We start from the raw sequence: 23045 nt of genomic DNA, 5'->3' as shown, positions 1-23045 counted from the left end.
CCTTTCCTTCCCCCCTTCTCTTTCCCTTTCCCTTCCCCTTCCCCCCCCCCCCTCTCTGTAACATAGAATTTAGTATAATTAATTAATTAAATTAATAAATATACTTCAATTTTATTTTTTGTTTTGAAGTCTAAGTTCAGGAATTCTGGATTAACTTAGGTCTGTGGCAGTCCAGTCCAGTCCAGTTTTGTGTTGGGAGAGTCCAGTGGAATCCAGTTTTGTAATTTGCAGTCCAGTCCAGTCCAGTCCAGTCCAGATTTGTGCTTGCAGTCCAGTGGAGTCCAGTTTTGTGCTGGGAGTCCAGTTTTGTGGATATTGCCAGTATGTAGTGAAGTCCAGTGGAATCCAGTGGAATCCAGTGGAATCCAGTGGAGTCCATGTGGATTATGTGGGGGATGGTAAAGTACTGGGTTTTGGAATGCCATCCTTCGACAAAAAAAGGTAAGATGGAGAAATTGGCAAGTGAAGGAGAACTTACGGGACTGATGGGGAGACCTGTGCCACCATTGAGGATGAGTTTAGTCTCTCATGAAGCGAAGGGCATATTGAAGAAGAAAAAGTTAGATGCCTGGATGTTCACGGCGGCAAAACTTCGCATGATCGATTTGTGATCGGAAGGCTTGAGGGCTGGCGCAAGAGACTTAAGCATTAGCAGGATTCGTCCTGTTGTTCGCGCTCTGTCATTCACCCAACGTTCACCCATGGTATTGATTTCTTGCCCGCAGGAAGACTGCCCTCGAGTCAAATGACTCAAATCTCAATGAGGGGTCACTAGGGCTCACTTATCATCTCCCCTCTGTCCACAGGAAATCCAATCGGGTTCAGGTTTACAATGATTCCAGATGGACCTACTACACTGCCGTGCACCACCACTACCATCACCTCCTCATTTAGACACCTTCCTTCATGGTCCTCACTGGCACCTTCAATATGTATTTGGGAGGGATTTTTTAGCATTTGTGGCTGGATGTTATGGGCTTCCTATGTTATAAAGTATGCAGTTACAGTAATATGTCACTATCTAATAAATCATTGTAATTGTGCTTGGCTTTCAAACTAAAGCCCAGTGAAAATCGACCCTAAAAAATGGCCAAATGGATCGGTGGGGCCCGATCTGAACAGGGGAGATGGCCGGAAATTGGCAAATATATCGATTTGATCCGGAGGAACCTGATCTGCACAGGGTCAATTTTCACTGGGACTAAAGACTTGGCCAATCGTAGTCTATTGCATAGTTAGCGACATAAATTGGCGAGGTCGTACGATTTTGGGATGTTTGGCAAGCGCCCCAAGCTCACCGAGCACGCCAAGCGTCGCCAAACAATTTGTGGTCTTGCTGATGCAGGCATCATCTCCAAATAACCACTGCAGCGCGCCTATGGGCGCAAAGCTCGCTACGGCAATTATTTGCATTATCGACTCACCCGCCACAATTGTTTGCGGCAGTTGGTCATTTATGTGACCGTCTAATGGCTGCGAGGAGCATATTATATTGGAGAAGGAAATGATCTGTTTAATATTAGCTGGCATGGCTGCGAGGAGCGAACCGCGCAAAGTTTGAACACTTCGAGTCCATACGAGTCACTTAGAGGGCGCCAAACATGGCTAAACTTACCCACGCAAGAGCTTTGGTGGCTCGTAGGGTAAAACCCGCTACTCACGTAGCGAGCATTCATCTTGTGTCATCGCACATTACTGGCATGTGTTCGCCTGTCAATCCAGGTTCTTAAAAACTTGCCTGAGTGGAGAGATTTTGCTCCTTCCGCAAAGTAATCTGTTGCATAATCCAAATTGGAGGGTTTCCGCCATAATCTGGGTACAGCTGTTCGAAGGTTTGCAGAATACAAAGTCAGTAAGGACAACCTGGTAAAACATACTGGGCAAAGCGTTACCCACGGAATCGAACATAATCTGTTACAGGAAGCTTCACAAGTCGTCATGACTGTTGACCAAGTGCTACAGGACCTAACTGACTTCTTCCGTAAACGCGAACGGGAACCATTCATCCTGGATCAGCAGTTCGCGTTCCTACGGCTAATAGCCTCCCACACAAGCAGGACTGAAGTATTAACTATGTATCGGGTTCTGCAATACCGAACCACTGTCAAGGGGGTGGCGGAACGTGGATCCCGGATATAGGGTTGGGGGGGGGGGGGTCCGCTAAGGGGTCGAAATATTTTTCGTGACCTACTTTAGAAAAGTCCTGCCAATAAGCCAAATAGCACTCCCAAAAGAAGTTGGGAAGTTCAGATGCACGGCAAACACCTAATTTACGTATTTACTGTCCAAAATTGTGACTGAGCCAAAAAAAAAGTCAACGAACTTTTTTCTAATGCCGCTCAGGTTCGCAAAAAGTATGGCTAAGAAGAAGTGGGTCCCTATTTTATATATATATTCTAACTCAATACTGTATTACAGTAGTGGACAAGCAAAGCCCACTAATTCGGTATCTTGGTAAATAATGTATCTAGAGCTGAGATTTTTCCAGATTCTGGCTCGGATTTGCGAAATGCGTCGAAAAACGCACCTCCGAAGTTTTTCCCACAAGGAATTGGCATGGCCAAAATTTTCGACTAAAAAACTGCAATATTTAAGGAGAAAAACAGGTCGAAACCAGCCAGAAATTATCGAAAGTTGGTACCTGTGCTGGGCTTCGGCTGGAAGCTACTCAGAAAGGGCAAAGATTCTATCAGAAAGGGATTTCCCTGTTGTTTCCCTGCATTGAGAAAGCCTAGTAGAGCCTAGTGTGATGGAATTTCTTAGTCCTGTGATAGATGTCACATCAAAAGTGACTAAGTGCCCAATTTGGGTCAATGTTTGGCAATTTTTTCCAGAAGAACCGCTCCATAAATTGTTTCGAAACTTGATGGGCAGATTGTTCTCCGTGAAAGGAAGCGATTCCACTATTTTTCATATTTTTCTTGGCACTTTTTGGTGTCCGGCCAAAATTTTAGGGTCTATTTCTGTATATGGCCATTTTCTCCAAAACGGCTCGTGAGACTTGGCTGAAATTTGGCCAGAAGCTTCCCTCAACGTATCTGCACGTTTTCCGGGCACTTTGGTAGCCATCAATACATTTCCATTTTTATTAGTGGGCTTTGCTTGTCCACGACTGTACAGAAGAGCGTCAGGGTTTACGAGCGACAGCAAGCTTCGTTGCCCAGAATGTGAGCAAGATGTTCCTGTTGGAACAGGCGGCAACGCAAATCTGCAGCAGCATATCGGATCGAGAGCATGCGCAGCCGCCATCTCGTCAAGACGGCAGCAAAACATACCATCTATTCGCTCCTTTTTTGGACCAAAAATCCCACAAAACCCACCAACGACAAGCGCGCCCCCGCTCCTGTCGGGATCAGAAGACGAGAGTGCGATGAATAGTCTGCAAAGGTGAAGAGAGTGGCGACGACGATGCCGTTGAGAAATCTGGAATGGGTGAAGATGTTGAGTGCCCGACTGACAAGGCAGTCAGAAAACAAATCAGGCCCATCATTCATGATTCCGATTCTGATGGCAACGATTATGACCCTTTACCTGTTGCCCATTCCGCTGAATCCGCTCTTGAGACCACGGACGATTGTGACCTAGGATCTCCCCCATTCCCTACACCGACAGCTTGTTCAATTCTGGACACAGAACCTATAGATCGATCCTCACCAGAAATCCACATAAACCCCCAGGGGATCGACGTCAGCTGTAATCTTGACCCTGCGCCTGTTCCCCAGGCCATTCTTCCAGAAGGCAACGATAACGGCAGCCGGCGCACACGTACACGCGGTCAAAAATGACCGCGATTGGACCGAGGATGTCACGGTTGTGGGGAGGAGGTCAGTTTCATTGAGAGAGAGGGAGGAGATGCTATTGAATGCAAAGGAGAGGGTTGCGAGACTCTATGGGTGCGTAAATCTTTTGGAGATTATCAAATTGTTTCCTGATCAAGCCGTTCACTTTAGTTTCACATAAAATGCGTGAAGGTTAGCCGTGCATTGAAGTCTTGGATGTGTCCCACTTGTACGGATATGGGGGTGAAGCGTCGTCACACGTAAAAACTCAAAAAATGTAACATAATACATGAATCAATTGATTGAGTATGTTTTTGACATAGGAAGTTGGAAAATTTCCTTTTTTGGGGGGGTATGGGGGGGGGTAGGCTGAGGGTGCCCTAATTCTCCTTGCAACTGTATATCTAAATCCCACGTTCCGCCACCCCCTTGACCACTGTGGCATTGAAACATCTGTTGCAACAAATCAATGCCCTTACGAGGATGTATAGGTCGTACTCCGATCACATGTCGATTAGTTCTTACGAATCGACCAAACCCTCGCTGCGATCAATGTTCAGCAGCAAATCCACTAGGAAGGAGGTCGGTAAGTTACTAGCAAGACCCAAATACTTCAGCAAACTATCCCAGGACCTGACAGAGATTGGCTCGACCTTCGAGGCATCAAGATGGATGCGCGCGCGGCTATGGCATGAGGTTTTTTCTAATTTATGATGCCTTATCATCGCAACCTGAAGCGATTTTCCACCATGAATCGATAAATTAGGACTCATTCCAACAGTGGCACAGACGGTATGCGTTGATCATTCCCATATGCTCCAATGTCTCAAGAGTCAACTTCAACAGCGAATATAGCGGTGGCAGCCTGCAGATATTCCTCTCCGAGTCCTGCTCATCTGATAGAGGTCTAATAGTAGGTCCCATTTGAGCTTATGATTTCCACCTTCGCTCGTCGTCAGAAGAAACGCGGGACCGTGACAATGATCGCTTCGAAATTCTTTGTTGTCAAATTTGTTCGTGAACGGGTTGAACCCTCCAAAGCATTTTTTGTTCCGTTGGGAGTGGACGTTAATTACAAACGAGTTGAGCGGAAGATGACGATGACCAGTTGGAATCTGAATACTCAGTAACTCAACACTCCACAATAGAAAAAACAATGCAGAATTCCCACAGCTTCACAATTGCTGTCCGGTTTTGTTTTGAACACGAGGCTTTGATACAACGAGGACTACCGTTGGCGGCTGGGCTCAGGTCTGTATTTGGTAAGAGAAGTTGATTTCCGAGGGGTGTTTGGGGGAACTGGCACCGCTTCTTCACGAATTCTGAGTGCGTGACAATATGAAATGAAAACTAATAGCTGCCTGTAGGCATGGGTGACAACGCGTATGTTTTCCGTGAATAAACAGCTGGTTTCAGTACTGTTTCAGTATTTCTTCTTGAAAGTCATACGAAAACTTAACGAAAACCTCTTTGCATATCCACATAAGTATTCATATTGATTGTTTGGAAAGTCTGTAGCCATAGATTGGACTTTCATATGTTTTCTGCGAAAGAAAACACTTGGAAAACACTTTATTTCCATTATACGAAGTATATTGAACGATATCTTTGGAACTTGAAGTCATAACTCATGGTGTGGTCATGTGATGTTACCACCCTGTTTTTGGCCACGTCCATCGTCGATTGTATTTTCTTATGTCTCTCTCAACACCCTCGATTTGAATGAGCAAAAGCCCTCGCACCAAGCATGGCCTGATTTCAGTTAGAGTGTGTTGTTTCCACCGTTCTTTTCACTAATCTCACACATAAATTTCTAGGTACTACTTTCTTTGATATTCAGAAGCTGCGGCGACTCCAACGTGCACGCATGGATTAACCGTGAATTGAATAAAAGCTTTGCTGTATGATCCCAGCCAATTGACGTCCTTTCCATGTAAAGTGACCCATTTTAGCGAGCTGCAGTGTGTTTTCTATCAATACGTTTTCTGCGTAGCGCTCACACGTATACTCGAGATGTTCCCTTATGGCTCTCTCAACACCCTCGATTTGAAGAAGTCCTTTCCATGTAAAGTGACCTATTCTAGCAAGCTGCAGTGTGTGTTTTCTATCAATACGTTTTCTGCAGAGCGCTCAGCCGTATGTTTTCCTATCTTTCTTTTGAAATCTCACTTATGGTTCCGAAAGGATGCCTGTGCGGATTACTCTTGTACGAATGAGGAAGTTTACGAAGGTTGAGATGGTTGGGATGCACAAGGTCATACCTTTGCGAAAACACCATCCAATGTCCGCAAGCGACCCGCGCGTAGAGACGGCGATACACCGTGTCGAAGCCTGAGGGATTGCGGGCCGTGTAGTATGTTGAATGGCATTGGGGGTGTTCAAGAACTGCCAATACAAAGGTTTGTTTAGTTATTCAAGACTCCATGCGACAGGGAGTACTTACCATTTTGTTTACAGTGAAACGTGCCTACCCGACCTGCAGCAGTGCTCCGTGCACTATTTGATTGCATCAGACCCCTAAGGGCTTCTAGTGCTGGCTAGGAGAGTAGACATCTTGTGGACATTGTAACCCAAAAGGATGCGGCCATCCTTGAGCTGCTTGTAGCGAAGAGAATTCTTCGAATCTCTTGGTCTATAACGCTGTTGATTAGGGGACTGAGGATTCTGGATGACAATAAACGAATAACCCCTGTGAAACACCAGATGGTACGTACCCTCCTTCATCGTCTTATCCTGGCTTTGAGATTGTCGCACGTTGTCGGCGTCGAACATTTGTTGTGTGAGCTCGGGCACTGCCATGGTGCCATACTATTGGCTGCCATGAGCTGTCAGGGGGCAAAGCCAGTCATGAGGGAGTGAGGAACTGGAGGGCAGTCAATACATGCACATAGAGAATTGACATCAACCCGCATACCCATGTTATCGACAAGCTTACTCAAATCCAAGCGAAGAGAAAACCTTGTGGGGGGAACCGCACCCTCGAGGTCACACGGTAAAACCAGAGTAACGCAGGCGGCACACGGCATACCATCCACTTAAATGCCAGCCAGTAACGAGCGGGCCATGGTCGGTTAAGAAGGAAGTGTTACAGAAACATGATGACACATCAACTTCGTTATGCCGCGCGAGGCCGCTGATATCAAGCAGGCTTAGACCCATAATACTTCTTTCTATTTACATGCTATAAGTTGAGCTATGGTGAAGTGGTTTGATCGGGCTGTATAACCAACCACATCTATCATGCAAAGGCTGGGGTTTCGATTCAAGCCCAGTGCAACTACTGGCAACCTGCTATTAAACATCTGCCTATTTTTTAGGCCAACGGTAGACATCTTTCTTTTCTATAGACATATCATTGGACTAACTAGTTTTTGCATGCAAGTCTCCGCACAAGCAGCAAAAAGACGAAACATACTATCTTGGCGTGTATAATGGTAGAGGTCACACTTGATTAATTACGAGGTCACACCGAATTGTCGACCAATGTCATGGTCGCAATGTAGCGAGGACCCCATCACGTCAAGAAGCATCTTGAAATCCTTCCTTCCGAAAAGATTTTAGACCTGAGCCCAGCCGCCAACGGTAGAGGACTCTGGCAAAGGGCAAGGCAGGAGTTGTTTCCGCATGACAGGTTGTTTGACGGCTGGATCTGCATCCTGCAGCTGAAGATCTTCCGAGGGGAACGCATGCGTACTAGGGCAGGGTGCGGCGCACAGGAAGCAGTGCAGCTCCACAAGAGAGTCACGGAAAAGCCTTGTCCTTCCGAACCGTAGCTCCAGGGAGCTTTACATAAGGAGTAGGTTCTCACTGTGTTTTGTCGACATGGCAGCCTCATTAGTCCCTGGTAATTGGTTCGTTTAAACACCTTTACCTTGGAGTTAGGCGCCTGGTGATTATAATCCGTCGTAGGGTGCACAGTGCCCTACTTACTGCTCAGCCTCCTAATCCGCAGCGACAACCGGGTATAAATTTTTATCCGAGTCTACGATGAATGTCAGTGATTTAGAAATTTGAAGCGAAATTTTGGGGAATTGGGTTGTACTGCGAATAATAGTACTAGTAGAGCCATTTTGGCGTTTACATAAACACGTCCGGCAAAGAATACCTTGCATACCGTTTGAGCGCTCTGCAAATTGCAATAGGAGAAAATAGCCTACAAGGGGGCGGTGAGTCCTGAGGGCAGGAACAACCTTGATTGTGGAAGTCGGGGTTTGTAAACATGTGTATCGCCTTGTGGGAAAGGCGGGCGCTGACCATATTGACGACCATAAACTTCTTTATTCTCAACCATCACTTCTCCTCCTCCCTCTCCGCCGCGGTCCCCTTAGTAACTTCTCGATATTCGGTGATTCTGTTCCACGATTTGAAAGCCCAAATACCTGCTTTGGAATCCTGTTCATGAGAAGGGTATGTTCAACCAATTGCAGGCGTCGAGTCTATTGTTCTGAATAAGCGACTAGTATAACTCTACGAACCCAGATTCTTGAATTATACTTCGATCACCTCTAAAGAACTCTCACTATCTTCCTTGATGGCTACCCCGCCAATGAGGCAACCCTCCTCGGGTCAGGACGGTTACCCCTACCCACCACACGCTGGACCGTACAACAATGATTATGCAAGCTCGATGTCGACGTTCGTCGGGAAGACGCTGGAGGAAGGTCGAGGGACGGGACGGACACCAAGTCCGACACCGAGTGAAGAAAAAGAGCTTCAGAGTGGGGCTATTAACTGGAAGGCCATGATGAGCTGGAGATTTTGGTTTCGGAGGGCGTGGCTATGTGCGTTGACTGCTTTGATTTCTCCTATGTTGGATGCTGAGGGAGACACAGGGTATTATGTTATTGGGTTCATCCTTGTGGTGATCACTGCGTTGGTTACGATTTATCATACGCAGATTGTGAAGTGGCTGACGCCCGTAACGCAATGGCTCTTTCAGTAAGTCTCCCATGCTACCTACTACGTTCGTTGCTAACAGTCATGGAAGCCTTCGGTTTGGTTGGCTGGTACCAATTGGGGTACTGTTCGTGATATCTTTCCCACCTGTACGACACATCCCCTACCTTGGCGCTTCCCTCACTAACGACGCCCTGTAGCTATTCGGTCACGAAATTGTTGCCATTCTGTGTGGTCTTGTGTGGGGCTTGTGGGTTGGTTTTGCTATCGTCGCTGCTGGAACATTCTTAGGAGAAGTGGGAAACTTCTAGTATGTTACCGTTTCGTCTTATTACAATCTTATTGATACCCCCCACAGTGCGTTCAAGTACTGCTGTAGCGCCAGAGGAGAGAAGATGGAAAGAACCAAGATCTCCTACGCCTGCTTGGCCAAGGTCGTGCGGGATGGAGGGTTCAAGATCGCTCTTATTGCGAGATTGAGCGCTATTCCCGGTCATTGTGCGTTTTGATGGAACAACTCTTCTAGAAAAACAACTTATGGTTGTCCTAGTCACGACGGCCGTTTTTTCGACGTGTGGCATGGGGATTATCGTATTCTCCATAGCAGCTCTGCTTTCCATGCCTAAGCAGTTCATTACTGTTTACTTGGGCGTCATCTTGGAGCAATCAAGTACCGGTCTGTTATTCCCCATCTTTTGAACGCAGTCACTGACTCCTGGACAGGTCAGCAGGATACTAAAAGCAGAATCATCAGCGACGTTGTTCTAACCATCACGATACTGATTACCATCGTGGCCATGTGGTACATCCTCCACCAGATGAACCTGGTCAAGCCAGAGGTCATCTATGCCAGACGGAAAGCACGGTAAGCCTTCTTCCAGATCTTTTTTACAGGTTTTCTCAACCGCTTTCTTCAGCCAAGGAAAGCTAGCTCAAGGTTTCTCTCCGTATTCCGGAAACCCTTCGGAGAGCACCCTCGCCTTCAATCCTAGAGATTCGGACTCACAGATCCCTCTGACGCTGACCGACCGAACTGAGATGCGATACCAACAGTGGGATAAGCATGGGAAAGCTGTGGGATACGCTGGGGATCCCAGTCTTATCGTCACCCCCAAGCCCCAGAAAATAAATTTGGTAACGCAGCTGGAGAAAGATGTACAAGAGTCCAAGCCTTCACATCTGAGGGAGGAGAGCACCGATGTTGCCGGGTGGGATATGAGGGATTTGCACGAAGATCCTTATGGAGGATATGTGCGTGAGGATTCTTTGGACAACTTGCAGACCCCCACACAGCAACATCCACACTCCTCGCAGGGGTTCTTGGAGACCTCGACACAGGCCATGCATAACCTGAGGCGAGAGCCTACATACCCCCATTCGTCGTCAACCTTCATCAATACTTCACCGAGGTCTTACGGACATGGTCTGGAACCAACGGACGCGACCTATCAAAGCGCGTTGAGCGAATCACCCATTGAAGATGAAGGTCCCCATCGTCGGCACCCTCAACCCCTGCGTTCTCCGCCTCCAGACGAGGGACGTCTACCGAATTCCAGCGGTAGCACAGGTCTTCGATAAGGGTATTCTACGCTCCTGGCTTTGACGCAGGCGCAGTTGTACAATTATCAGGAATACTTATACCCCCCACCCCGATTCCATTAGCGATACCCCCCGATTTAGCTATTTAGGATTACTTTCATCTGGACATGGCTCACCCTCCTTTTTTTTGTGTACTACGCTACCTACTAACCGCTTTTTTGCGAATCAGATGTAATTTGGAAAATATTGGTACATGAGTGCTTTTTGCCATGTAATGAAAATTGTGGGAATATGAGGTTGGGACATGCGTCATCCTCAACTTCGACTTACACTGCTCTCGACTCGCTGAAATCCTTTGCTCTCGTAGCCTCCCTTGTGGCGAAGGGGCGTTCACCCGCGCTCGACGATGCCACGCACCATTGCAGCTCCCAAACGCTCGACAGCAGACATGACAGACGCCCAACTCCAAGCAGTGTATCAGCGTCTCAACAGTACCTTGAACCCATTCAACCGCGTCTCTCAGGCCCTCACAGACATCGGTGTATTATCCATTGAAAGCTACCTCTCGAAATCCAGTGGGTTGGAAGACCTTGACGTCGGCTTCCACCTGCAAGTGCCACAGGAAAGAGTAGCATCTCCGCCGCGTGTTTCCCAGCCCCAACAGACAATAAAACGCTCATCAAGCCAATCTCCACCGGTTCTGAAAGACGCTAGTGATTCGGCGCCTGTCGCGCAGTTGAGTACCGTGCGTGGTGTACCGTCCAAGAGAGACTATTCTCCCATAACCGTGTTACACCAAACGTGCCAGCGGGCGTTTGGGACTTCCGTCAACTTTCTTACCTTTGAATTTTTAGAAGACAATCCGCAATGTACGCACTTTCCCTCAGATTCGCGTTTTACATTGTGCTTTGATTGCTGATTTTTTGTTACCCTAGGCAAACAGTGCATACTCACTATCAAACGCCCCAATGGCGCTTCACGATCATACAAGACCGAGGCCGTTTTCAAGAAACGGGCAGACGCGAAATCTGAAGTTTGCGGGATGGCTATTGACAGGGGTGCTTTGGATTTTATCTTGACTGGGGAGTCGGAAGTGTTGAAGGCGAAGAAGGGCGATGTGGATGGGGATTCTTTATCGGGTGGTTTTGTGCCTGTGCTGCAAACCCTGCCCACACCAAAAGAAAGCGAGCCTGTGAAGATCATTGAGGATTGTTGTGCGGAATGGCGGGCGGGCAAGGTTAAACCGCATTGGGTGTCGCTTGGTGAATCGAAAGTAGGGCATGGAGTGCGGAATCGTAGGTCTAATCATTTCAATCCCTTTTCTATTCGCTACTGATGGTTCGGCTCAGGCTACGGTGCTGCCCTTCGAATTTCCTTGACTCCACATGCGTTTCGGGCATATTCGACTGGTTCTCTTTACGCTAGCAGACAAGAAGCGAAAGCTGTCTGCGCTAAGATCGCTCTGGAAGAAGGCGTGCTAGAGTATATCAAACATGGGAATGGACAAACTGAGAGACCCAAAACGGATAACGGGTCCGACTCTGTGAAGGAGGAAAACGTTACTCCAGAACCAGAAGCGGGGGCGTTGTCGCTTCAGGAGTTCTACGCATCACTCCCGCAGCCGTTCCCTGAACCTGTTGGTGACAAAACTGCCTATGAAATCAATGGTCCGGCATGGCTCAATACGGCCCTTCAAACCACGCGCGGAGCTCGGCTGATGACCACCTTTACTTGGATAACGAATAGCTCACAGGGAGGTGAGTAACCTTTTTGCCTTTCCCTGATCGAACGCTCATTTTGTACCATCAGTTAATGGCTGTTTGCTCCGAGTTGATCGACCTGGGGAATCAAAGACGTACATCGTTGATCCTCGATTCGTCAAACGCGCGGATGCCAAGTCGGCTGTGTGCCTTTTGGCTATGTCTCAAGGCCTCGGAGACTACATACGATCTGTGAAGCAAGAAACGGAACAGAGGTTGTCTCCGGAGAGGAGGAAACTCGCTCATGATAAGGTCATTCCTAGCCTAACAGCCGAGTGCAACAAAGTCCGGTGTGGCAATCGGATGGTCTTTGATTTCGTGCAAGAAAGAGATGGTGGGCTTCAAGCTCGAAATCCTATCACTATTGACTTCTCTTTAATGTAGCTTTTGGTTGTACTGTCAAGATCGACATATCACCTTACGCAGACCAGCCTGATGTGCGAGAATATTCCGTGGAATCAATGTATAGAAACAAGGTCGATTCGAAACTAGCGGCGGTCTGCGTTGCCGCGGAGCAGGGTGTCTATGAGCTTCTTAAGTTCAGAGGAGGAGCGCAGCCGCCTCCTGGATACCGAACGTTTTGGGAAGCTGTCATTAATAAATCTGGTAAACGCAAGGGTCCTGACGGTGATGCGGACACGGAGGATCATGAAAGGAAGAAACGTAGAAGAAACAATCGCGGAAGTATGGAGCAAGGTGAAGTTGTGGATGCGGAGGTGGAGATGGCTCCTGCCAAAGCCTCTGAGCTCGAGCCCTCGTCGCGGACACCTGCCACGAGCAGCAACAGCATTAAATTGGAGGGTTCTGTTGCCAAGGATCCTTGGAAAGTTCCTCGTGGATCGGTGACCACCGTTCCCACTTCAGCTCGTGGCTCTACGCCAACAGGTTCGACGAGTCAAGGTCGGTCTGACAACAGAAACGTAGGAGGTACTTCTGGAAAACCGGACGGACACCCTTCCCATCCTGGCACATCGCGGCGTCATCCCAAACAACAGCAGCAGCAGCTACCCCCTCGTCCCGAGCCTCTTCCTTACGATGGTCCCTACGCTGGGCCTGAGAAAATGCATGATCGGACTCCACCTCCCCCCGCCCGTCACCCACCTGCAGCCCTATATGCAGCAGGTCCGTATGGTGGACATCAGGTACCTTACTCCTCTCCGCCTCCTGTGCACGGTCATCCGTATATAGCTCCTCCCCCTTACTACGCAGCACTAACACTGCCTACCCCTTATACCCACCCTCCCTACGGATACTACCCGCAGCCGCTAGGCGCACCGCCGGGGAGCTACCCGATGCACCCCGCTCCCCCAGCGGGCTATGCTCCTGGGTACGCTCCTTCGGTTGGGCCCATGCCATCTCCATCCAGCGCTGCGGGTCTAGCTGACCCTTATTCTCTTGGCCCCCATTCTCAGGTTTATCCCGCGTATGGGTCACCTCAAGCTCATCCCCAAGGTCATTTTCATGATAGGCATAACCGGTCTATGGGGAGAGGTTATGAACGTCGTAGTCAGAAGGAAAGTCGGTTTGTTGGTGGAAAACGAGGCAGGTATGCGGGTCAGCGTTTTTGAAGAAGTCGAAGCATGTAAGTATACTTGGATGTATACCTAATAGAAATCTGTGTAAAATATATCAATTTTCCTGCTAGGAGAGTGTGAATGCGACCTGTGAGAATTTTTGGATCATCAACCGATCAATTTCAACATTCAGCCACCTCCACACCCAAACACTTTCGAATGCCCGACCACACCCAAAACACAGTTGGTGTACAGCTTCGACGCGCTATTGATACTCCTGATCTCATTCTTTTTACTCAGTGGCCTCCAGAATTGACGCACAACGTGCTTACCTACCTTGACAGTGACGATGTGGCGAGAGTGGCGCGCGTCGGCAATACTTTCCAAGCGGAGGCTGGGCGCCTTCTTTCCCGAAGGAGGGCCAATTGGGAGAAATCGCTGTGGAAGCCTGACATGTACGAGCTCATAATTGATCGGGATTTTACAACTGCGGAACCTGTCCAGGGGCGTCTACAAGAACTCATCTTCTGGTATCCCCCCAAAGACACTTTGGACACTTGGGACACGCTCGTCACTGATCAGCTGCAGGAGGGCTTATTGCTGATGACATCCCTGAAGCACTTAACAATACGTCTTCCGGCCAATCCAGAATTTGATGTCCTTGAAACCATAAATTCTACTTTCACGTACGTTTGCTTGGTTACTTATTCTTTTATTACACTATTTAACTTTTATCAGACGTTGCACGTTCTCCTTGAAGACACTTTACCTATCCGAAGATTTCGAACTGTTTCCTTGGATCCTGAAGCAAACCGAGCTCGAAATAATGGCGGTGTATACCCCGAGTTGGTTCTGGGGATTCAATAAAGACAAGCATTTGAGTGATCAACGATGGCTCTCAAGTTCGCCCTGCTTCCGAATTCCTCCAACCCTTTTCATTCTCTCTGGAGTAACAGAGGATGGAATCTCCGCTTTCCCCGCATTCTCCCCTGGATGGAGTGCAAAGCTGATTGATGATTCCTTGAAACACTTTTACGCAATCCCACAGAAAGATGTCACTATGATTGCCCTGTATGTGCAAACTATGGACGAATTTGATGACAAGAATGTCCTGTCGGCCGTTAGATCAATCTCAGATCACTTCGTCAACATATTTCATTTGGACGTATATGTGGGAGACTGTATGATTCACCTGGTGAGCTCACCCAGTATTTTGTCACTCTGCCTGCTGGCAGCGTCAATTGATGACCTTGCGCAAAAGAATCCCGAAGCTCTTGCTTCAGTACTCTCGAATTTTACAAGAAAACTTCAAGAACTTGCAATTGTATTTTGGGAAGAGCCATCGAATGACAACCGACCAGTGGCCTACTTCTTCCGAGATCAAAAGTTGAAGCTTTGCAAGGTCTGGTCAGAGGAATGCCCAAGTTTGGCTTACATCAACTTTCCAGACCACTCTGGCAGGGCAATGGATTCTCGATGGGAAATGTAATCTTCTGACTAGTGGGCAGTGTTCTTACAACTGGTTTCCAATGGGTGAATGGCAGAGGAATAGTACTAGGTTTCCCGATCCGCACGTTAGGCATAGTAAAAAATGAGTCTACAGTCTTTCTTATGAACCCACATACATTACCGAATAAGAGATAATCCGCGCTTCGTGCATTTATGTGTCATTTTGACATTATGCACAACCAATCTACGATTAGTAGATGTTCTGGCCAACGATAATTGGTTCTGCTGTATCGGTACCAATTCGCGATGGTAGCAAGACTCGGATGGTAGTAGGATCAGCGCTATCAACCTATCTTAGGCTATCTATCAGACGTGAGCCGAAACGTTATAGACATCAACGTAGGATGGACGATTTTCGTCTGTGAAACAGACTGTGATTTCAATAATATGAGTGTGGAACATGAACCGAATCGATCATCGATCAAGATTCCAACATTTCAATTGCATATTACATACTAGAGTTTGACATTGTTCCAATGTCAACAAAACCCTTGCTTGGATTTTATGGGTTGGATTTATTTTGTAGTTAAATCGCATTAAAATTCTGAATTTAGGCACAAAAAAAATGAGTGCGGATGATCAGCATCGCTCTGTGTTGCTCTAGGGGAATCCACACAGCCATCAAGTCCAGGATCAGATTTCTTCTTACTAAGCTAACATTTCGTCGGGTGAGGACGTGCAGAGCTTCATGGGATATGATGTACTTATACCACTGCCTCCAACTGTGGCCGAGGCTCAAGACGACAGCGACTCAATATTAAAGGCTTGGACGGAGAACGATGGTGACTGAAAAAGATCGGGTGCTAAATGCGGATCGAGATCAACTGAGCGTAGCTAATTTTAAGTGGGCTAGGTTATGCCTTGTAACCTGCACATAGATATAGATGAATTACGCATTTCATTTGCTCTGTGTCTAGGGGTATATCTGCAAGTTTTCACGTCTATACTATTTAGCGATCTTTTACTCCACCGTAATCCTCCCATCCCTTTTGAAGGTCACCGTGTGCGCGACGAAACCGTTGGCGAAGATTACTATGGTGATATCGAGTCCAATCTCAGTAAGGGATTCAAATGAAGAACTTACTGCTAACGGGCGTCATCTGTTGACGTAGGAGTTCGCGGCTCGGGTCGAAGAAATAATCAGTGCGTCCATTTTCGAAGATGTGCACGGCCCAGCATTGCAAAAAAAGGTATTGGCCGCCTTGCACAAAGGCGAAAACTGTCGAGTGGCGACCAACGTTCCTCGAATTATGAAGTCCATTGCTAAAAGGTGATAAGTATGGATTCCGAAACGACGGCTATGAACTCACTAGATTACAATGGCCCATTCATGGTCGCTGAAAACATCATCGACCTCCTTCTTGACTTTACCGATGTTGCGTAGGACGTGTTCGATTTCATCGTTGCGACGAGGAGATTTGGTCAATACGTTGTTCCTCAAAAACAGTTTTGTCCTCATTTTGGGGCGTTGTGGTGAACGATGAGTTTATAGAGTGCGAGAGAGTTTATATAATGCGAGAGAGTTTATAACAGCTGAACTGTCCGTGACTATGAGTCAAGCTATCCAGGCGATTGGGTAACTTGATGTCAATTACGGATGATGTTCTGTAGGTTGAACTTGGAGAAATTTTCGTCCGTCCAGACCAAGCCTTAGCACTCACATATTTAAGGGATGCAAAGCGTGAATCGTCTTCTGATTTGGCTCCATGTACGATGATTTTGTCAGACACAAAGATAAGTAGCATTTGTCTTGGGTTCACAGATACGCATGATAACAGGTGCAGAACCCTAAAAACGTGAACAAGAAGGCCAGTTCAATGTGTTGCATGTAAGGTAATGGTCAATACTAACCTTTTTTCGGCGTTACGAGTATGGAGTGCGACGATGTTTAGATCAAGGCGGAAATCTACATATTCTGTAGGGTACTGCTGCTCAAGGGTGAGAGGTACAGCGGGGCAGAGAAATGTTTTTTTTTTGGAAGATGTACGTGGCTTAAAGGATCCGTGGTTATTTTATACAAGTCGACAGATTGGCTAAATTACTTTATCCCAGCGCATCAGAACCATCGCACTACATGCAGGTGAGTTGTAGCTCGAAGTTGGTATTCAAAAGTAGGAGTTTGATAGGTGTTGGAAATAGGATCGTATTCAGTGACGAACAACTGTTTGCCGTAAGCAAGAAACCGGCGTTGTGTGTACAAGCTGGGTTTTGAAATGCCTAGCGCAACCTTGATCAAAGGTGAGTTAGGTTTTACCAGTAGAGCACTTGAAATACTTGGCGATCCGACGAATTATTGCATGAAAGAGAACTACTCATTCTATTAAACAGTTAGCTTTGAATATGATTAATTGCTGGAAAGCGTACGTTTGTAGTTATGCCAAAATTTTCAACACGGATATCAGAAACTGGAGCTCAAAATTTAGTTGTCTTTTATGTTACGGTAAATATACTGAGACTATGTTGTTACAAAGATTACAATAAATGTCATACGTCATATCAATACACGCCATTACGCAGTTCCTGGTACTAGCCACATATTGAATTGAGCATGACCTCGTGAATGCGATGCGTAAATCCGAGGCAAGTGCAGAAGAGCAATAGAGACATACTGAAAAGGAAACGTGGAAGGCATGGCAAAAAAATAATACATATGGAGGAAGGCCTAAGTTTCCTTAGGCACGAATAATCGCGGTGTTTAAGAATTCGTCAAGAGGTGAGAGATATGCATAAAAGGATAAACCAAAGCCGTTGCTGACGAAATGGAGATGTAACAATCATGATCTTGGAAACCGCCGTGTAAAATTCAAGGATATGATGTCTCTCCTGAGATATGGTTAGATGCAATTCGTCAAGATCACAAGATTAAAGATGTTATACCTTATTTGGAGGATTTCTTGGTTGGCCTTTCATCGTCAATAGCTTCATCCGCTTTTCGTTTCCCTAAAGCTTTTAAGGAAGGAATGATAAGTGTTTGGCGGGCCCGTATGTTCTGAGTCTCTGAGGTACCTGAAGGTGGTATAGGGTTGGTGGTCGGTGACGATGTATCATGGTTCTCAAGGGGGGGCGCACTTGACGTCATCGAGGATGCGGCCACTGCAGCTGAAGGTGGCACAGTGGGGAAAGTAGTTGGTGAAAGTGGGGCCGTTTGATCGAGGGCTGGAGTTGGAGAAATGGTAATACCGGAAGATGGAATGTGACCGTCTGCGACCGCAACCGGAATGTTGGAAGCTTCGAGTTCAGGTCCCTGAACGTTATGAAAAGATTGGGAGGCATCGTCTGCTGTCAGATTGACTGAGGAGCCAGCGGTTTGCATGACTGGAAGCGGATCGCGAATGGTAGGTCTTGACCACGAGAACGCGCGAACTGCAGCTGCTTGTTCTTCCCGAGAGGGAACATTTGAAGGTCGGATGCGGATCGGTCCACTTCCTTTACGGTAAGGACTGATCTTCTTGGGAGGTGCGCGTTCTAAGATGATGATCTGTTCGATTGTTCCAGTGTATGTATCGCTGTCTTGCGTAGCATTCTTGATACGATAATGGCGGAGGGTGAAGGTTACTTCGACAAGAGTTCCTTTGAGAACGGATGGCAATTCCTCAGGCAAAATTTGAGATTCTTTTTCGTTGTAAGCCATGAGTGGCGCAACAGTGTGCGTGTCTTCCAAGTCGGCTAGAGCGTCATGATACTCTGGCGGCGCAGGCCAATGTGATAGTTTAATTTCATCTATGAAAAATGTCAATGGCGGGGACAATAATATCAAACACATTTACCTGATACTCCGGGATCCTGTGATTTGCGGTTAGATCATTGAGTTGATAATTGTAATTGAACCATACCTTTTCTTGGAGAACACGAGCGCTCAGTCGCAGCGACCTGAGATTGCCAATTTTCTCAATAAAGTGTCGATGATCTTTAGTCCCTTGTATGAGATTCTCAGCGTTCTCTAAGTCTTTGACAGCGGTGGCCCAGTCGGGTCTGAAATCAGGATTTGTTGGTTCGTCCAAACCGAAAGTGTATTTGGCATCCTTGAGCTTGTTGAATTCGGGGTTGTAGTTTCCAACGGGCCCCATCTTGAATCGTGTTTCGGAGACCGTGCCCACTACGATGCAGAACATTTCGTCTCCACTTTTGGCATCGACCAAGATTTGACCAGATTTTGAGTTGGCCCATCCTACTCTGGAATTCCAGTTTGGACTCGCGCAGTATTGAGCTGTATGGATTAAACGGTTGCGTACGGCAGGGCCACTGAATGCCATTGTCTGTGGGCTTCTCAATAAGAAAACAAAAAGGTCATGCGTGGCGGTACTTACAATAATTTCTTGATAGGAAACGAAGTGTTAGGTGGGAAGCTGCGATGCCAGAAACTTGAGAATCACTATTTATTTCGCAGTCGGAGATTGAAAAAGGGTAGAACAATACGCCATACGTGGAATACATAATAGTCCTAATCCAATTCATTCCACGTTGGAAGATGACTATCCAAAGTGATTTGAGGTGTTTGTTGGACGTTTGAATGTATAGTTAGTCCCATAATCAGGTTTGCCGCCACACCTGTTATCTTTATCATGTTAAGTAAAGCGGAAAAAGAGAAGTCGCGATTTGGAGGCATACAACATGATTTGACACAATTTCTAGGGTTACGGTTATGAGTGGTCTTGAATCAAGCTAGTAACATAACATACGACTATCTCGAGACAAGAAGTTCTTGTGTTTTCGCGCAATACGAATGGCAATCCACTTGGACATGATTAGCGCTCGAGAACAGGTGAATTTGTATATATAACAATCCGGTAACTAGATTTTCCTAACTGGGAGGGTAGTGCTTATTACGGGATTTGAGAAAGCGTACCATCGGTTATCAACCTGCTTGAGAAATTTATTAATGCATAGATGAAGGACCGGCATACGTACCGAACGATGCGTTTGTTGATGTAAGAGACATCCTTCATTTGAACACCTGCCACGGCGCTTCGTTTGCCGTGACATACTACCAAGACGTTACCGTGCCATTTGTCGATTGTATTACCAGAAATGCGTTTGATTGCCCTATTGAAGTGCCTGGCATATGTTGGCGGAGGTGGCTAGAAGAGGTTGGATCAGGGATGTACAAAAAAGTGACAAAAAAAAATTACTTACACGTTTGGAATAGTAGATGGTGAGAGGAGGACGAAGACGGTATGGCCTACCGCCCTTGGAGGGGCCTACATGTAAACGATTTTCATCCAAGTCGATGCATTGAGTGAAGAAGGAACCACTGCGAATCCAGATGTCCGTGTCCAAGTCGTCCAAGCTCTTGGCGCTCGTTTTTCCTAGGTAAAGGGGAACGCGCACCAATTGTGGCGTGTTAAAGTCTGTTTCGTACAGCAATCCCCAGTACGTGCGAGCGTGGAACTGCACAAAGCTTAGTTTACTTCTACATAGACAGATTGAAGCTTACTATGGCGGCGCGATTCTTTATCACATTGTTTCTGGTCACATAAAAACCAGAGGACATGATGGTGTGAAGGTAGGTTCACATTCCGGCGTGTCCTGATATATATATTGTCACATGAGGAAAGGGAAAGAATAATAACAAACTGTGCCATCTCTGCTTACTTTGGTTACAATGTCAATACCCGAGCAGTTGCCAGCAGACATAGTCTCTTGTATCATCGAGCAGGCTACTAGCGATGAACCATCCCTTTCGAAACTTGTTCGGCTCAGTCACATAAACTCTGTTTTTGCGGAAAGCTGTCGCTCTGTCGTTAGCACTCGTGTCAGGAGCGTAATCCACGCTTTCATGGACGACGGAGTCATGGATTCGTTATTCGAGATATTGGAGAGTGTTCATGGGCTTATAGGGGGATCAGTAGCTTTGGCCGTCATAGAACCTGGCTTTTTCATTGATTATCCCCCTGAAGATATCGACATCATGACACCATCCGGTACAATGACTGAGTGGGTTGCATGGTGCGACAGTCATGGTTTCGTGGACAGAGAGACTGGAGAGGTCAATCCAGACAGAGAAGATTCGACGAAAAGCATTCTGTGGGTCAGGATGCACAATGTAAGTATCGAGTCATTTCACAATATCGACGTTATTTACCCATGATTAGGGAACGGAGCTCAAAATCCACCAAAGTCAAAGCTCATCTGCATTGTTGACATTGTTGTCCTCCAATTTGACGTCGCAAATGAACGCAATTTCTCCTTTTCGAATCTATTGTTTTTACCCATGGATGACCGTCAACGGAATATCAATCTCATGCCAAGGATCACCTACAACATATGACATCGACCAACTGGAACGTCGGTCGATTGAATACTACTGGTCGACATGTTTGTGGAACGGGCCATGTGGCCGAGGCTGCCCCATGATATGGCATCTATCATACGGTTTGGAAGGAGTTGGAACGTATGAATGGTCAAGGAGGGCTCACCTTTCATATGATGTTTTCGCAGAAACACATCTGCGATGGGGCATAGGCGATGACTGTCACAATGTTCACTGTCCGTACAGAGTACAAGAGATTGACTAGAGGTCGATGCAATGTATGATAATCCGTAAATGTACAGATTAGTCAAAGTCTACTTCTTTGCAGGATGAACTACAACAAGATTTTGAGTCTCTATCATCAAATCGTCTTTCTTGCGGATGGGTTGTATGCTAATGTCTCTCAGTTTGCATTCGAGTGCACTATATGTCAAAACTCTGAAAACCTTTCCCATACGGTCACCTCTGATGGCCGTTACCAACACATGTTTTGTGTCGGGAGCGACGGGCGCCAGGTACTGCATTGGAATGTGTTGCCGTTCTCGTAAAAAACTGACCACGGCTGTGTTGCCTTTAGACTCCAAGAATTCCAAATTCTTGTTCTTGTAAGCCATATACTCCGTAGGCACATCAATATCCGCAATTTTCAAACAGATGCACAATCCTTTGAAGCGATCATCGGCGAGCCAATAGCAAGCAGCGTCTATATCGGACTCAAAAATTTATTGATCGATGAATTGCAGAATATATTTACCGTTGGTATTCGGCATTTCTGACAACGGATCCCAAGATGGGCTTGCGGGTATTTCCTCTGTATTTGGCATTGGCGTCTTCGGCACATCCATGGCTGATATTACTACCGTTCTGTTCACGCTTTGTTTGTTGTCCTCATCATCTGATTTGATTTGTTGTAGGGGTCTGTTCTCGAATCTATTTCAAAATTGAATATATGTTGGAAGAGAAAGATAGAGTGTGCATACGCCAAGGAGAGATCGCTCAATTTGAGTCGCTCCTTTCGCATAGTTGCGCTCAATTCAACGATAACACTATCATCTGCGCAAGTAGACGTTATGCGACCCAAGTAGCCTTTGAAGTTTCCATTTACGACCATGACCTCTCGACCCTGGTAGCTCCGGTATGGATCAAATTTCATATTGATAAGCTCCAAGGAACGTAGGCTTTCTCTATTCAGCCCACTGTTAACCTGAACCCATGACGTTGTTGGTTCCATATTTGAAATATTAGATGGGACGCCGAACATTGGTGGTGTAGGCTGAAACTCTGTCTGCCAGCTTAGGACTTCGACCTGAGGGAGGAATTTAAAAGGTTAGAACGACATCAATAGCTGAGTTGAGTTGTGTACCTCAATCCTGGTATCCGGGTCATAGAGTGATAGAACATGATCACAGCATGTCATGACAAAACCTTTTAGGCCTTTGTGAATACCTTCCACAACCTCCACATTGTCTCCTGACTTGAAGTTCCGTTGGATGTCTCGTAAGGGCAATGAATAGAGTAAATCTTGGTCGGGTAAGTACACCTCTGCCTCGTCTTCTGTTATCGTGCAAATTTCTCCCGATAATCCAACGCAGTCACCAGCAATAATCAGAATCCTGTCGCCTGGACGAAGGGTGCGTGAAGCGATTTGTGTCGCCGTAGCAATAACGACGTGAGTTGGTATTTCTTTGCATTCTTTGAAGGCGTTCAATTCAGCTGTGGTAGGGAAACCAGGCTTTGGTGAATAAACGGCCGTATCGACGTCGCACATCAATAAGTAACCACAACCTGTGTAGTCTCC

General features: G+C 46.7%; 7 protein-coding genes across 7 annotated transcripts; 3 read left to right on the top strand and 4 right to left on the bottom strand.

Moving 5' to 3' along the window:
- Window positions 1-136: 136 nt before the first annotated feature.
- LACBIDRAFT_331508 (uncharacterized protein) lies at window positions 137-1672 on the bottom strand (the record flags this gene model as incomplete). Its single annotated transcript, XM_001885831.1, has 7 exons — window positions 137-406; window positions 479-495; window positions 783-981; window positions 1264-1394; window positions 1425-1473; window positions 1548-1605; window positions 1662-1672. The coding sequence occupies 7 exons, from the start codon at window positions 1670-1672 to the stop codon at window positions 137-139; spliced, it is 735 nt and encodes a 244-aa protein (XP_001885866.1).
- A 3979-nt stretch (window positions 1673-5651) lies between these two features.
- Window positions 5652-6578, bottom strand: LACBIDRAFT_331507 (uncharacterized protein; the record flags this gene model as incomplete). Its single annotated transcript, XM_001885830.1, has 5 exons — window positions 5652-5854; window positions 6041-6164; window positions 6223-6246; window positions 6350-6411; window positions 6494-6578. 5 exons carry the CDS (start codon window positions 6576-6578, stop codon window positions 5652-5654), a joined length of 498 nt encoding a protein of 165 aa, XP_001885865.1.
- Window positions 6579-8310: 1732 nt separating this feature from the next.
- Window positions 8311-10253, top strand: LACBIDRAFT_307220 (uncharacterized protein; the record flags this gene model as incomplete). The annotated part of the gene is made up of 8 exons (XM_001885905.1): window positions 8311-8560; window positions 8612-8717; window positions 8767-8824; window positions 8876-8985; window positions 9034-9173; window positions 9226-9351; window positions 9399-9540; window positions 9593-10253. 8 exons carry the CDS (start codon window positions 8311-8313, stop codon window positions 10251-10253), a joined length of 1593 nt encoding a protein of 530 aa, XP_001885940.1.
- A 367-nt stretch (window positions 10254-10620) lies between these two features.
- Window positions 10621-13542, top strand: LACBIDRAFT_307219 (uncharacterized protein; the record flags this gene model as incomplete). Its single annotated transcript, XM_001885904.1, has 5 exons — window positions 10621-11083; window positions 11150-11509; window positions 11564-11971; window positions 12024-12308; window positions 12359-13542. 5 exons carry the CDS (start codon window positions 10621-10623, stop codon window positions 13540-13542), a joined length of 2700 nt encoding a protein of 899 aa, XP_001885939.1.
- A 150-nt stretch (window positions 13543-13692) lies between these two features.
- On the top strand, window positions 13693-15093 carry LACBIDRAFT_307218 (uncharacterized protein). The gene is made up of 3 exons (XM_001885903.1): window positions 13693-14174; window positions 14227-14683; window positions 14750-15093. The coding sequence occupies exons 1-3, from the start codon at window positions 13708-13710 to the stop codon at window positions 14975-14977; spliced, it is 1152 nt and encodes a 383-aa protein (XP_001885938.1). The 5' UTR covers window positions 13693-13707; the 3' UTR covers window positions 14978-15093.
- Window positions 15094-15958: 865 nt separating this feature from the next.
- Window positions 15959-16456, bottom strand: LACBIDRAFT_307217 (uncharacterized protein; the record flags this gene model as incomplete). The annotated part of the gene is made up of 3 exons (XM_001885829.1): window positions 15959-16029; window positions 16082-16260; window positions 16308-16456. The coding sequence occupies 3 exons, from the start codon at window positions 16454-16456 to the stop codon at window positions 15959-15961; spliced, it is 399 nt and encodes a 132-aa protein (XP_001885864.1).
- Window positions 16457-17875: 1419 nt separating this feature from the next.
- Window positions 17876-20488, bottom strand: LACBIDRAFT_331504 (uncharacterized protein; the record flags this gene model as incomplete). Its single annotated transcript, XM_001885828.1, has 8 exons — window positions 17876-18717; window positions 18765-18780; window positions 18831-19204; window positions 19230-19253; window positions 19305-19369; window positions 19906-20075; window positions 20131-20385; window positions 20432-20488. The coding sequence occupies 8 exons, from the start codon at window positions 20486-20488 to the stop codon at window positions 17876-17878; spliced, it is 1803 nt and encodes a 600-aa protein (XP_001885863.1).
- Between the last annotated feature and the right edge of the window lie 2557 nt (window positions 20489-23045).

This window comes from Laccaria bicolor, genomic scaffold (assembly GCF_000143565.1).
Source record: "Laccaria bicolor S238N-H82 LACBIscaffold_34 genomic scaffold, whole genome shotgun sequence".
In the NCBI taxonomy this organism is placed as follows: domain Eukaryota; kingdom Fungi; phylum Basidiomycota; class Agaricomycetes; order Agaricales; family Hydnangiaceae; genus Laccaria; species Laccaria bicolor.
The sequence above is the reverse complement of the archived record's forward strand: the minus strand, read 5'-3'. Positions and strand labels throughout refer to the sequence as shown.

What these genes read in the sequence shown, in the direction of transcription:
- LACBIDRAFT_307218 (XM_001885903.1), top strand. Translation starts at nt 13,708, where the DNA reads ATGCCCGACCACACCCAAAACACAGTTGGTGTACAGCTTCGACGCGCT. An exon ending in ACCATAAATTCTACTTTCAC is followed by an intron (nt 14,175 to 14,226) that starts GTACGTTTGCTT and finishes AACTTTTATCAG; the next exon opens with ACGTTGCACGTTCTCCTTGA. An exon ending in GAGACTGTATGATTCACCTG is followed by an intron (nt 14,684 to 14,749) that starts GTGAGCTCACCC and finishes CTTGCGCAAAAG; the next exon opens with AATCCCGAAGCTCTTGCTTC.